The sequence below is a fragment of the Crocodylus siamensis genome, chromosome 4, assembly GCF_052110815.1.
Source record: "Crocodylus siamensis isolate JL-2025a chromosome 4, ASM5211081v1, whole genome shotgun sequence".
Taxonomy (NCBI): domain Eukaryota; kingdom Metazoa; phylum Chordata; order Crocodylia; family Crocodylidae; genus Crocodylus; species Crocodylus siamensis.
Window position 1 is genome coordinate 23,988,682 of NC_143398.1, and position 14,882 is coordinate 24,003,563.

Below are 14,882 nucleotides of genomic sequence, written 5' to 3' on the forward strand. Positions count from 1 at the left end.
AATCTCAGAAGCTTGGGTATTAGTAATATTTAGATACTAGAATTCATGCCTTTCACCAATGTGCTGTAACTTTAGAAACCTCTGTGGCACTATGAAAAAACTATTAGGGGTGCACCAATAGAGACTTTTTTGGCCCAGTGCTGATGGCCAATTTTTAAGGAGACACATTGGCTGGTACACAGATACTGATCCGATTCCAAGATGTAGCCAGGCAGCTTGGAGACCAGCATTGGGCTGGTAAGTCTGGTGTGGCGAAGGGGTGGGGGAAGGGAAGGGGCATGTGAGGAGGGCAGATCAAGGTCACTGTGGTGAGGGAGGGAGTGGGGCTGCTCAGCTGGGATGGGGCAGGGTGTGGGATGGAGCCATGAGCAGCTCGTCCGGGGGGAGCTCCCACCCTGAACACACCCCGGGAGGGCATTTTGGCTGAGGACAGACAATACACGTAAACCTGTTTAAGTGATCAGAAACTGGTTTAAGCCTGTAACAGAACGTAAGTTCAGTGGCACATAAACCAATTTCAAAATGGCCAAAACCAGTCTGAGATAAACCTGGCTGAATGTAGCATCAGACTTAACTGACTGAGCTCAAACCAGCTTATGCAACTTCTGTCCCAGACCCCTTCCTGGTTTAAGTTATATCAGAGTCCCCCTGCATGCTCTGTTGCCCTGGGTGGGCTGTGCTGTGCTCCAGCAGAGCAGGACTGGCTCTGCCCTTCTGCTCCCTGCTGGAGCAGGGACAGGCAGGGACGGGGGCCTGGCCAAACGCTGGCCCCAGAAGGGAGCAGGGAAGAGGTTTATTCCCCACTCCCTCTCCTGTTTCACCAGCATGGACCTGTCAGGCAATTAAACCCCCTCCCTGGCCAAGTACATTCCAGGCTACTGCCAAGGCTAGCCACCCACCCTACCCCACCACCAGCACAGCCTCCCTGCAGCTGAAGGCTACTCTAGCGCCCCCTGGGTTCTGGTCTGAGCCACTGCAGGCATGTGCCTGCATTTCCAGAGTTAACAGTGAATGTCTACTGACTTGCAAATTGGTTCAATCTAGACAGGTTAAACTAACTTGCAAAGATTGAATCAATTCAGGCTCTGGCTTTTTGAATGCCTGCCCCTAGCCTTCCTGACAGCCACCTACCTCTCCACTGTTCTCCATCTTTCTGCAGTAGAGAGATAGGGGCTAACTCAGACACAAACACTCCTTCACCCAGTCCTGAAATCTGTCTACAGTCTATCTAGGTATAGGATTTAAGTGAAATAATAAAAAAAATCCCAGGTAGATTCTTAAGGGATAAAAGTCTAAATCCTTAAGTGTGTTCAACTGAAAGGCAGAGAATTCCAAGTGAGCTCTTTAAAATAATATATGGATGCAGGTATGGGCTTCCTCCAAAGTGAGGAAGCAAAGAAAACCTGCCATGCAGACTGCTGAACATAAAAACATCAAGAGAAACAAGCAGAGGGGAAGGCAAGACAGCTCCATTCCTATGATTTGCACATTAATATCTTTTTGGCCAGTTTCATTTTTGCAATATTAGACATTTCATTTTGAATTGTGGTCATTTTTTGGCAGACTAATGAAATGACTATCTGCAAACATTTGTAGTGTTTACAAGGGTACTGCTCACTGTTAGTGTACACTACTGCTCATAAAACAAGGCAAGAGAGCGTACATTAAAAATAGTCTGCTTAAATATGATATGACTCATTACAAATAAAGTGCTTCTTACACATGAATCCAATTCTTAATGTCAACCTGGATTATTTTTCTTTGTAATAATCAGGGTTAAATATTAGAACTATGAAAAAAATGATAATTTATTTAGATAGACCCTGAATAGACAGGTATTGTATCTTGTGTTTTATTTAGGGGTACACCAATAGAGATTTGGGGGGCCAATACCAATAGCCAATTTTTAAAGGAGGCATATCATCTGATACCAATCTGATTTCCAATATAGCTACACACAGCTAGTATGCTCGTTGTGATGGAAGGGGAGGGGGGAAGGCAGATCAACACCCCCTGCAATGAAGGAGGGAGTGGGGCAGGGGCAGACACTGCCCAGCCAGAGCAAAGCACGGCACGGGGACTGGGGGTGGCTCCAGCCACTGCCTGCACCCCAGGAGGGCACAGGGTGGGTGGGCTGCAGCTGCAGTCTGGAGCCAGGGCTGCGCTGGGTTATTCTTGGTTGGCGATGGGTTCGAGGTAGGTGGCAGCAGCACTGGGAAAGGGGGCTGCAGCTACCCCCAATTTTCCCATAGCCCCCCACAGCCCCTCCTCCCAGCGCTGCTGCCACCTGCCCCAAGCCCAGCCCCTGCCAAACAGAGCCAGGTGCTGCCCTGGCTCCAGCCCACAGCTGCAGCCCACCCCTCCCGCCCTGTGTGGATGTGGGGCACAGCCCCTCCCCACCCCATGCCCTCCTAGGGTTCAAGCAGTAGCAGAAGCCACCCTCCCTGCCCCCCCAGATGAGCTGCAGCTTTGTCCCATGCCCTACCTCACCCTGGATGGGCATCCTCTGCCCCTGCCCCACTCCCTCCCTCCCTCCCTCACCGCAGGGGGGCATTGATCTGCCCTCCCATGCTCCTTCCCTCCCCGAACAACAGATTTGCCAGCTACACGTAGCTCTCTGCCCTGCCGGGCAGTGTTCCTCACTGCCTGCATGATGCGCTGTTGCTGAGCGCACATACAGGCATTTATCAGCTTAATTAATGGCTGCATTGGGTCAATTTCTAATACAGCCAATTTTCTTTACACTGGTGCCAATCTGATATTGGACCGATGTATCACTGCACCTCTTGCTGTATTGCTTACTTTCTCACTCTCCTTCTCACAGTGCTGAGTTCCATTCCCAACCTCATGACTAAAAGGATAGATGGCCTCTCATAGTATCTAAGTGCCAACAACCACCCACCAAACCTTCCGAGACTATTCATATATAAAGGGTGATGTGTGTTTAAATGTAAGCTTATAAATAGAAATTAATGACAGTATGTGTTAAGTGTTCAGTGGTGTGCCAAGAAATAAAATACTGATGTATCACTTTCCATTATACCTTACAAGTGTATGTACTAGATTCGACTATTATATAGAATAGACACACTCTCCTGAGCACATCATGTAGTAACCTTATGAGCAGGAAAGATTTCTGTTTTAACAAGTAACCATGTATGTTAATCCTTCTATGAAATACTTCTATGTTCTTCATGTATGTATAACAGATCTAGCTCTAGCTTTTTCTTCATTTTTTAAAAAACAGTTTCAGAATCTAAATTTGATTACCAAGGGGTCAGGATACAGAATCCTGATATAATCATTCTACTTAAATAACTCTAAAGATCTGAAAGTTGAAAAAATGTGTAAAAGTTCTGTATCTAAAACACAGGAGCCCATGGGTCTAGTTAGAAAACTGACATTTCATAAATGTAATATGTATAATTTATGTAATATGTAATTATCCCCAGTGATCAATGGGGCTAATAATACTCATCAGGCCTGGAGAGTGGATTAATTATATCATGTTTTTGAAAAGCACTGAGCATGAAAGTACTAGAAAAATACTAAGTATCATTAATAGTTTTGAGATATTAGTTCTGTGCATACAGAAGAAGATTTTGTTCTTTCCACAAAAAGAGCTGGCAATTCAAGAGCCTTGAATATACGGCATCCAAATATCAAACTGGTATTTCAGTGATGTACTTGCTCATCTGTCCATGCCTTATATATTACAGAAATAAGGCAGGGACAGAGCAAGTACACCATTGTAAAGGGGGGTGGGGTGGACTTTCTGCTTGTTAGTGTGTGGCAACTGCAACTGTTTCATCTGTCTGCACACCTGATCACTAACTGTTTTTGACACACACGATGGTATTTGGATGCCATATATTTTATCACTTTCTGTTCATCCAAACACAGCAATAAATCTAGAGCTTCCAGATTTGCATCATGAAAAAAGTCTAATGGGTCTCTCACCAGATGTCGAAGCTCTTTCAGGTCCCTGCAGACTGTGTAGAAGACACCAAGGAGAATGTTAATGTAGGCAGCATAGAAATCAGCAGAATACTCTGGAGGATGATCATGAGACAGAATCTTTTGCAGGTGTCCTGTTCAGAGATAAATACATTTGATTTATTTTTTTAAAGCTGCTGGTTGCCTTGCTAGGATCATATTTTATAAATGCAGTGCAACACAAGCCAAGCTGTGCTAATCAGTTGTACCACTGAAACCTAGCCACAACAAGAATAACAGCACACCAAAGGGCCAAGATGAGAAGCAAAAAACACTGCAGTTCCTTCAACACCAACCTTATTCTCCCAAGAACATCCACAAATACACTATTTAAATACCCACATTAACTATGCTGGCAATTCATTTCAAGAAAAGGCTTAAGGACAAGAAACCCTATACTGCCAAAATGCAAAGACTCTAAAGACACTAAACCATAGATGGACCTTGACAAACATGCCGATTTGTAAAGATGCTCTTGTAATTCCATCAGGCATTGCTGTCCTACAGCCACATGCATCTGACTACAAAAGGTCTAAAGAAAATCCTCAAAATTAGAGATAAGTAAAGTGAGACTTCTAGACATACAGAAGTTGAGGGACACAGGGCATTAAAGATGAAAGTAATGTAGAGCATGTTCACATGGCACAATTCTAGAGGTCCATTGATACACTGGTCCAATATTGGATTGACAGCTATATAAAAAAAATTTAATACATCAGAAATTGGTCATATCAGGCCAATAATTTGGCTGATAAATGGCCCATGCACACAGGCAGCAGCAGCAAGGTGGCAAGGAGCACACTCTGGCAGCATGGAGAGCCAACTCCAGCTGGTAAGTCTGGTATGGTGGAAGGGGGAAGGGAAGGGGATTGGGAGGTGCAGATCAAGGTCCCCGCAGGAAAGGATGCACAGAACTGGGGCTGGAGCTGGGGCAGGGGCTGCCCAGCTGGCGCAGGGCAGGATGGAGCAACGGCTCATCCGGGGGCATGGGAAGGGAAAGAGGGAGTGGCTCCTGCTGCCATGCACTGCTTGGCTGGGAGCTCCTGGCCCAGTGGCTCGTCTGGCAGCTCCCTCCACTCGTCCAGGAGGGCAGGGGGGCATGTGCCCCTGGATCTGTGTGGGGTGGGCTGGGGCCAGGGCTGCACTAAGCTCTTCCTGGCAAGGCCAGGCTGCACTGGGAAGGGTCTATGGCAAATCTGTGGCTGCAGTGCCCTCCCCTCCCCTGTAGCCCATTCCAATCACAGCCCTGCCCTGCCGGGAAGAGCTTGGCGCAGCCTCAAACCCAGTCTGCCCTGCACAGATCCAGGGGCACATGCCCCACCCCCTGCCCTCCCAGACGAGTGACAGGAGCTGCCGGATGAGCACATGAGCACTGGATGAGCCGCCAAACTAGCAGATCCCGGCTGAGTGGCGCGTGGCAGTAGCCACTTTCCCCTCCTCCTTATATGAGCTGCTGCTCCATCCTGTGCCGGCCCTGTCCCAGCCAGGCAGCTCCTGCCCCAGCCCCATGCCTCCCTCCCCGGGGGGGGCTTGATCCCCTCATTCCCCCTCCCGCCACACCAGACTTACCAGCTGGAGGCAGCTCTCCACACTGCCAGACTAGTATCGGAAATCGGATCAGTATCAGTCGATATGCCTCCTTAAAAACTGGCGATCTGTATTGGCCCCAAGAATCTCTGTTGGTGCACCCCTACACAATGCAGTGCTAGGTAGACATTCTCAAGTTAGCAAACTCATCAGAGTTAATGAGCCAAGGCAGAGCACTGCACTAATGGAGGTATTCTGCTTCCAGGACCTGAAACTACAGAACAAAGCACTGCATTGTCCCTTATAAACACATCCATGATGGCTAACGTCTAGGAAGTTCTTCGGGACACAGAAGGTAAAGCATGAAATACAGTCCAGAACCCAGACTCGAGAAAGGTAGTCTCTTGCCCTAATGTGTCTGGTGGCAGTCCACTGGTTATTCCATGGCTTTGTCACAGGTGCGGAACTGCTCAGCATGAAAACTCAGACGAGTTCAAGCAGTGTTTCCCAACCTGTGTGACACAGCACAAAACTGTGCTGTCAGAAATGAACAGGTGTGCCACGGAATTTTGCCACGGCAACGAGCTACAATAAGTACGAGGATGGGGAATGCCTTAATAGGTGTGCCGCAGAAAAATGTTGTCAATGTAAGTGTGCCTTGGGCTGGAAAATGTTGGGAAACATTGAGCTAAAGGGAAGGAAATGTTTGATCCAGATGTATACAACACTTGGGACCATAAAGTAAATGTTATGGGTGCCATCAAGACCTTGCTTAAGGTTTCTTGACTTCATAGAATTTTGTTTTTAAATGAAGTAAGGGCATTCAAAGCACAGGGCTCTAAACCAGGATTGAGAAACTCTGAGTTCTGTTGCTAGCTCTGCCACAGATCTGTATTCTGCCACCCCTTCCTCTCCCTCAACAATTCACGCAATAAGCTGTTCAGGTCAGGATTATAATGCTTAAAATGAGGCCCTGATCTCAACTGGGGTCATTAAGTACTACTGTAATATAAATAAATAAAAAATTATGATAGTCAATTAATATTTCAAACAGCAATATGCTTTCAACCTTAATACTAGCTTAAATAATTTTTAGTCTGAATTTCCTTAGCTTTCATTAAAGCTGAGATAAGCAGTTTATGATATCCAGAAATGAAAGACCATTCAATGAATTTTTCTTGCAACTTAAGTTTTTTTTTTTTATATTTCTCGACAAGCACATTAAAAAAATCCATGGTTCATACATATTATTTCACCAGAATATTCTTACATTGTAGACTAAATTGATTACTCCATACTATTTAAGAAAGCCAACACAGAGATTCAGTATTTTTTTCCTTTTTATAGTGAAATTCAAATTTCCTTCTGGGACAGAATTAAGTACCAGCACCTAAAATAATATATTTAATCAATGGCATAAGGAGGGCAGTTGCCCTGGGTGCCAACTTGGGTGCGAGGGGAGAGAGGAGCCACAGGAAAGCACATCTGCCACTGCAGTCACATAATCACGATATTATGATACAGCGACTGGAAGCTGCCATGAGTGTGGCACCTGCCCGGGCACCTGACTACAGCAATACTTTTCTCCATTTCATATTCAGTTTAGCCATGATACTTTGGCCAAAAGCCAAAGGGTGTTTTCATTTGTGTCCATATGAACAAAGCCCTCCGAATTCTAGTATACAGCATACCTTTTCAATTACCAGGTTTTCTAAATGACTTAAATCTACTGGTAGGAAAAGTCATAATGGTTAACAAACATACAACACCCCCTCCCTGCACCAAAACCCCATCTGCATAGAGCTTTTCAAGTACTTTTTTTCTTTAAAAAAATGGGGAAAATTAATTACCTATGCTATAGTCAGGAAAATATAAGGTGAGTGGTTCAAAGCATCCTGTACTTGGACGGAACAGTTCCCATACAATTTCAGTGACCAAGATGACAGTCACATTTCTGTCTGCCTGTAAAAAGAAAGGAGGAGAAAGTGACCTTGCATGTAAAAATATTAATCAGAAGAATGACTGTTAGCATTCTTCATTCAAAGAATTTCATCAAATTCAGAGTTTAACACAAATTATCAGTATATTAATAAGTTTTTAGGTGGCCTAATCAAGATGCTAATACATTTGCAGATCTTTGTAACTGGGATTCCTGTACATCTCTTACCATTTAATTGACATTTACACTATTTTGGGCGATGGGACCCTGGTATTAGACATATCAAATTGCTTTCCTCTCTTGCCCCCAAATGAAGACAACATTTTACCTTGATAATTAATCTCAAGGAAAGTCTAGATTTAAACAGGAAGGGTTGAGGAGGTAAAGCAAGAGCAATGTTTTCGTTCAGGAAAGATACTTCAGAATTATTTATAAATGTCAGCTGACTTCCCTCTCCCTGCTCCTGTGTGGTAAAAATGATCTCGCTACTTTACTGACTGGTTTGCAATTTTAATGATAGTGGCTGTAATTGGTTTAATACTCTATATTGACATTTCAATAAAGTTTATAGGAATAGGAACATGCAATTTCCAACTTTGTTATTCAGTTCAACAGGTAATAAAATTTTTCTTTATGTCAAAAAATGCATTGTTATCGAGTTCTAACATTTTCTATTTATTAAGCATGAAAGAAATATTTCAAATATATATATATTTTTTTACAATAAATCAAGTACCAACTTCAAAGAGATGCAAAAAAGTCATGCTAGATACATTTTGCACTCTTTAATTAAATAAGCAATTTCCTTCATGCAGAAGGTATCTTTACAGGAGTTTATCACCACTCTCTGGAAAGATACTCTGAGTAAACCAATCCACCTACAACACATTTTGTGCTAATAGTTCACAAATGTAATACTGTAGTCTTTATCTCTAAGTATTTCTGCAACTGTAATATACACTCAGCATAAAGACAGAGGCCCTCAAGTATGCTTCTTCAATAAATATTTCAGAGCTCTTGAAGTAGGCTATGTTTCCTTATATTACTTGCAAAATTGGAAAGTAAAAATCAATTAATCACCATAGAAGTGAAAAAAAAACAACAACCTGGAACACTGATTCCAAAAAGACAAAGGAACAAACTACATGCACACAGATCATCAGAAAAAGGCATTCAAAATATACTTTAAGGATACCCTATGTAAAATGTTATTCCTTGGTAGATTCAAAGGTAGTAAACTGATTTACAATGTGATGATTCTGTTTGCTATTTCAACTGTACAGTTAGGTATTCTGTTTAACAGCAAGGTGGAACAACCAATTTATACGCCAGTATTTTTTAATCCCTTCTCTAACACTGTCCTCACCACAGGCAAGACTACTAACATTGTACCTTATGCTTCTGTAATCAAGCACTAGTGCTGCAAAAGTGATCAGCAATTCAAACAAAAATATTTCTTATTAAAATATAATTGATAACATTTTCCATTTATTTGACCCTTGGCATCTTAACAAACTACTTGCAAAGAAACCATGAGATGGCAAATCAGTGACACTGACATATGCCTACAATAGTCTCTTGCTAGCAAGATCAACATACAGCTATGACAAACTGTCCCACTCATATCTACATTGTACAAGTTTTCACAACCAGGGGAAGAGCCGCATTCACAAAAGACACAGCATTTGTCTACTGAAGGAGGATAACACTAAAAATCTAAGTTCCATTCAATTTTTGTAAGCTTACCAGAAAGAGAGAAAACCTTGTACACATAGTACTATTTTAAACACTCAGTGTTTGATGGACAACACAAGTGAATAACTTAAGCTAATACAAAAATCTAGAACTCTTGGTTCAGAAATTATACCTTTGATTTGACCAACTAGGAAATCGCAAAAAAAAAATTCTACAGAAAATGAGAATTGTTTTGCGATTCCCTACTTGGTCTAATAAAAGACATCATTAAGAGTTCTAGATTTTTGCATTTCTTTTTGTCTCAGACCAACACAGCTACCAAATACATCCCTGTAACTTAAGCCAATGTACATTTTAGAAAATACATGCATTCCTGCAAAAAATTTCTCCTATCCAGGAGAAGGCTTTTAATTTTTGAGGTGTGGGATTCATTGTAATTCAATATCTCTATGGCTTAGCACCACTGAATTCAGCATTTAGGAAGAGCCCTGGTTGTGGTCAGGAAATTTAAGCTGCTCATCAGTGAATGAGAACATTTTTCTTCTTTCACTATTCCACACCTCACTGCCCCCTACCCCTGATCCCAGGAGGTTTTCAACATGTCCTTGTAGGATGGAGCATTTCAGTTAAAGCACCTAAAGAAAACATTTAGTGAGGGCAGTTATATAAAAGTATTTTGAATATACACAATAAATATTTTAATATGAAGTGGAAATTGCCTGGGGAGGAAAAGCTTTCAAAATCACCTGTTGTTCCTATTCACTGAAGCACAGGGTGAGCTCCTTTTATCTCTCTATTGTCACTTCCTGCCAAAATGGAATCCTTAAGGTTCTCTAATATACTTTTCTTTTTAAAATAGTAACTTAGTTTAACAAGAGGAAATTTTTCCGGAGATTCCTTTCATTGCGCTTTTCACCTAGACCGCCTAGTGTTTTAGCAGACAAGTGCTATAGGTACATGTGCTTAAACACTGTCAGCTCTGACACTTAATGGGTCCCCATAGCCATTCGAACCATTTTCAGTAACACGTTCCCCACAGAAACCCAGACATTCTGCCCCCAAGATCCACTCCTCAACTGCCCCAATGACTTCATGAAACACTACCTCTTTCCACTTCTGACAATCCAACCTCTTTTCCATCTAAGACATGAGGAAATGTTCAGCAACAGATTGACACACCTCCAAAAGATTCCCTACATCTTTCTCTGGTAACCCACCGTTACACAGTAAATTCATGACACCTGGTAATTAAGCAGAGAAGCCACACATCTACAATTCCCACCAAATCCAACAAAAGCTACTGGATGCTTAGTGCTCTTGAAAGTCACCCTCATGTATTCTGATGCCTAAACATGGATTTCAGAGATGAGCTTCAAGATATGCATCTTCTAAAATTCTTGGCCTAATCTTTTGGTCTCCTGAAGGTATCATTAATGGGGCTCTAGGCCACCACTTCTCAACCAGGATGTTGTAAGATCATTTTAAGGGTGTGACAGGGTGCTTGTACAATAGTATCACTGTTACTATTGCAGACACCTATGCATGATTCATAAGATAAACCCAAAGATTTCAAATAGGAATCCTTAATGTCAAAAAACATTTCTGACCTTTTGTGGTCTTTCTGCATTCTTTGCAACAAAAGAATTACTCTATTATTTTTCTATAGTCAAAAAATGAGTGAAAGCTAAAAGCTGGCATTTTTCTGAGGGGTGTTTGAGGCTATAAAGGGGTGGCTAGTGTCTAAAAAGGCTGAGAACCACCCTAGGCAAAAACTACTTCCCTACATCAACTGCTGGTATCATAGCATCCAGAATGCTAACTGCTGTACTTGGAAGCTTCCAGGTATTTTCCAAATAAGTGGGCACTAAAAGTTATACGAGGAAAAGATTATGCAGCCATAGAGTAAAAAACTAGTATCTTGTGATGATGAAAGTGTAAAGAGAGTTACCGTATTAAAATTTCTTCTACCCTGAGATGAAATGAATGAGAAATCTTAAAATGCCTTTCTGTAAATGGTTAATTTAGCCTTGAAGCACACAAGACAATGGGCATGCAAGCACTGGAAAGCTTGAATGAAGCCTGACAAGGGACATTAGGATGCAAAGGACAATAGGTTACTTTAGGTGGAACTGGTTATCAATTCAGAGAGGAATCTCAAAAGTCTTTACCCCTACTTCATCTTCTTAAATTGTAGCTCACTAATTAAAACACATGTAAAAATGGCCAAAGATTTTATTCTGAGCTATTATGTAATCATCTCTATATACGCTATTCAAAAATCCATAAATCAGGACAAAAATTATTGAAATAAAATATTATAGGAAATGTTTGATTTTTAGTGTCTGGTTGTTTTTTTTTTTTATCTATAATTTGTTAAAATTACATCTTTGGAAAGATTTTGTGTGTGCAGCCCTCAACAGCTCACCAAAACTTGTTGAGTGGTCATCCAGCTGAAGCAACTGCCCACCCCTGATCTACAGCAACTTCAAAAAATCAGTATTTTATACTTATTCCCAGTTTCCCCTTTAATCTGTTTTTGAAGGATGTACCATTGTCCTTCCTCCAAGACAGACCCTTCCAAAATCATAAGCCCATCTATAGCCATTCCAAATACAACTACAAACTAGTAACTCTTCTGCCAAACTGTAGCACAGCACAGCCTTTTAAGAGGTTCTCAACAACTAGGGATGCTGATGGTTAAAGAGAGCAGAGCCGGGTACAATAGCACAGCCAGTGCTCCAAGACTCCTAGTATGTCTTCAGTAGGGCCATGATAAAAGGCTCCCAGACACACAGTTGGAGAAGCTGAAGGTAAACATTTTCCTGGAGTGCAGGTACATGTCTCTAACCACAAACTCGCTAATTTTAGGTTCAACTCTGCCTAAAGCAGCTTTTCAGGAGTACTTAAAACCACATACAAATGGTTGCCAGGCTTTCAGAGACTGCCTTTCCATTTTACAAAGCCAAAAGAGGCTACGTTACAATTCCTTTCATTGGAAGTTGCCCCCCATCTCTCTTGCCTATCTCCTGAGGTTTATGCTCTTTTGGGCAATTATTATAAAGCTTTGATGAAGCGTGGGTGAATTCTGCATTCATCTTAAAAGCAAAACATATTTTAGAAGATGTAGCTGTATACTTGAAACAGCTTCAAAAGAAATGCATAAAAGAGCCGACTTTATAGGATAAGATATCATTAACTGGAATAAACAACTGAGAGTATATGGAAGAAAAAGCCCAGTGATGTTTCAATTCTGCTGCTAACCAAAGTTATAAAAAAATAACAACTTTATAAAAATAAATAAATATAACAACTCACAAAGATTTTTCAAGTCGAAGAGCTCACTCATTAGTAAGGCTGCCTCAAGAATCTCATAGTGTTTTTAGGCAATATACATCCAAAATATTTTATTTTACTTACCAGTTCTTGTAGTCTAAGAAATGCTGGCAGCACATTTGCCTCCATTTCCCTCAGCTGTTCTGCTTTATCCAGTACCTTTTAACAAAGGGTGATCTTATTACAGAGTGCATTTTAAACTGTCCTTTCATGCAGGATTCAACAACTTTTCTAGCTTAGCTAATGAAACCACATTTTAACTATAACCTTGGATGGCAAAAGGAGCCAGTTAAGTAGTAAGACATTTCAGACAGAGCATGTCAGGAAGATTATAGATTCAAGTGTGCTGTGTGCAAGGCACCTGGAAAGAAACAGAATCCCTAAGAACCAAGTTAGTCATGTCTTATGGCAGTGTGAAGTGAAAATTAAAGCAAATCACCCATGCACTTGGGTATTACTGACAAAACCCATGACATCATTAGCAACCGATTAATAGATGCAGTCTCATTTACAGATAATTCTGTTATTTTAAAAGCTTTAAACAACATGCATATTAGTTGGGTTTTACCTGAATAGGTTTATTATAACAGATTCTGCATATTTCCATCAAAAGATGACCTTTCATTAACAAAAGGTGCTGTTATCTTTATAGTTCATACAAGTCTGATTTTCCGGTGTGACAAAACTTTCGTCAAACCTTGTCTCAAATTAAGCTCAACAACTTGATTCTTTGCCCTATGGAAAATCTATAACAGCTCCAAGAAATAGTTTATTTTTGTGTGGACACTATTAGTAAACATCAGCTTTTTAAATGGGATCACTGTACATATAAACAACTAATATATGTTAAATCCTAGAGATACAAATCGGAGCCTTACCTAATAGTCAGTAGAGAAACCTTATACACCAGAACACTTCATATCTTGAGCAGAAATGGGGGAAGGGGAAGGGAGGAGAGGGGAGTACAAGTTTTTTTTCAGTTTTCTGTTCTTCTGAATTTAAATACAGACTTCCAAAATGATTATTTCTTTGGGGATACTGCTGCTGTAATGACATTACAAGTCTTTAGAGAACTGGATTCTGTTCTCTTTAATGGCTTTTTTCCCCAAATATTAAGAGACATCCATCTTCCTCACTGCCCACAGAACAGAATTAATGGATGTCTTATACAGCAACGCATTTCAAGTTCAGATGATATTGAGAGGAAACATGATATTGTCAATTCATGCAGTTTTAAAATAGGTTACATGTATACTTATATAGGATGTTTTAGATAGGGAAGATCCTGTGTTGAGCAGGGGGCTGAACTAAATGACCTCCTGAGGTCCCTTTCAGCCCTACTTTTCTATTGTTCTATCCTTGATGACAAGGCCAGGTGTATAATAGCAGGTCACTAGTGCACCTTAAGTGTTTTGCACAAAAACAGCATATACTAAAGGCCTATAACAGCAAATACTATTGCTTAACTTAAACATGGATTAACTTCTGCAAGATGTTTTAGATTTTTAATAAACAATCGTTTCATAACTTTCACTGTTAAATAATATTATAAACAGCAAGCTTATCTGTGAGAACACAACTGTTATAAGTGTAAGAATGAATAAGTTTTATCTTTACAATTCTTAAAGTAGGTAGAATGACTCATTTTGTTTTCCTTGAGTAATCAGGAATGCTCAGCACCCATACTTGTATTAAGAGAAACATTGAGAAGGCTTTGCATGAGAGGAACCATTTATCTTAATTTTCTCTGACTTAATTGCAGCTGAAATATTAAGTTATTTACCACTGAAATGAAATCGAATAAATTTGTTTTGTCAGTTTATGCTACTAGTCTGCAGTTTTTCCATCAATCTCAATTTATACCACCCTATAATAAATCGAGAAGACATAGGTTAATTCACATAAATTGATTTTTCCCATCCTGTCTGTTTCCATGCAGAACAGAATTGAAATACTAATTTAACACTTAATTCTTCTGATTTAGCAATTATTTACCCAATACAATTGATCATTTTGAAGAATTTAATGCCTTGCCTTCTATAATCAATATTCAACTAACTTCTAATGATGTTAATATAAAATGCAAACTCTCTCTACAAGTCTTTCAAAATCAAGCATTTAACCCTTTCTAATGCATACATTAATCTGAAAATAATAGTTTTATAAAATTCATGGGGCATATTTCAATCTTAAATTTAAGTTTTAAGATTTTTTAATATTCATTTGTAGCTATATGTTAAAACAGTTTTCTCTGAATCACCTCTAATATCCTGTAAGTACCATTAAATTTCATCTTGCTCATTCTTTTTGAAGGATAATAATTGGATTTATTAACTAGAGTTAAACATTCCTGTATAAAATTACTAAGATATTAACACACTGATTAAACAGA

At 40.4% G+C, this 14,882-nt stretch overlaps 1 protein-coding gene across 6 annotated transcripts in view; it reads right to left on the minus strand.

Moving 5' to 3' along the window:
* ORC5 (origin recognition complex subunit 5) overlaps positions 1–14,882 on the minus strand; it is a 217,354-nt gene that overhangs the window by 183,939 nt on the left and 18,533 nt on the right. For all 6 annotated transcript variants that reach the window (XM_090041980.1, XM_090041982.1, XM_090041981.1 and 3 more), the window contains exons 5-7: positions 12,575–12,649; positions 7,374–7,485; positions 3,961–4,091 (exon numbers count right to left, since the gene is read on the minus strand). In XM_090041980.1, the coding sequence (XP_089898106.1) occupies positions 3,961–4,091; positions 7,374–7,485; positions 12,575–12,649 (318 nt within the window). The remainder of the gene's footprint in view (positions 1–3,960; positions 4,092–7,373; positions 7,486–12,574; positions 12,650–14,882) is intronic.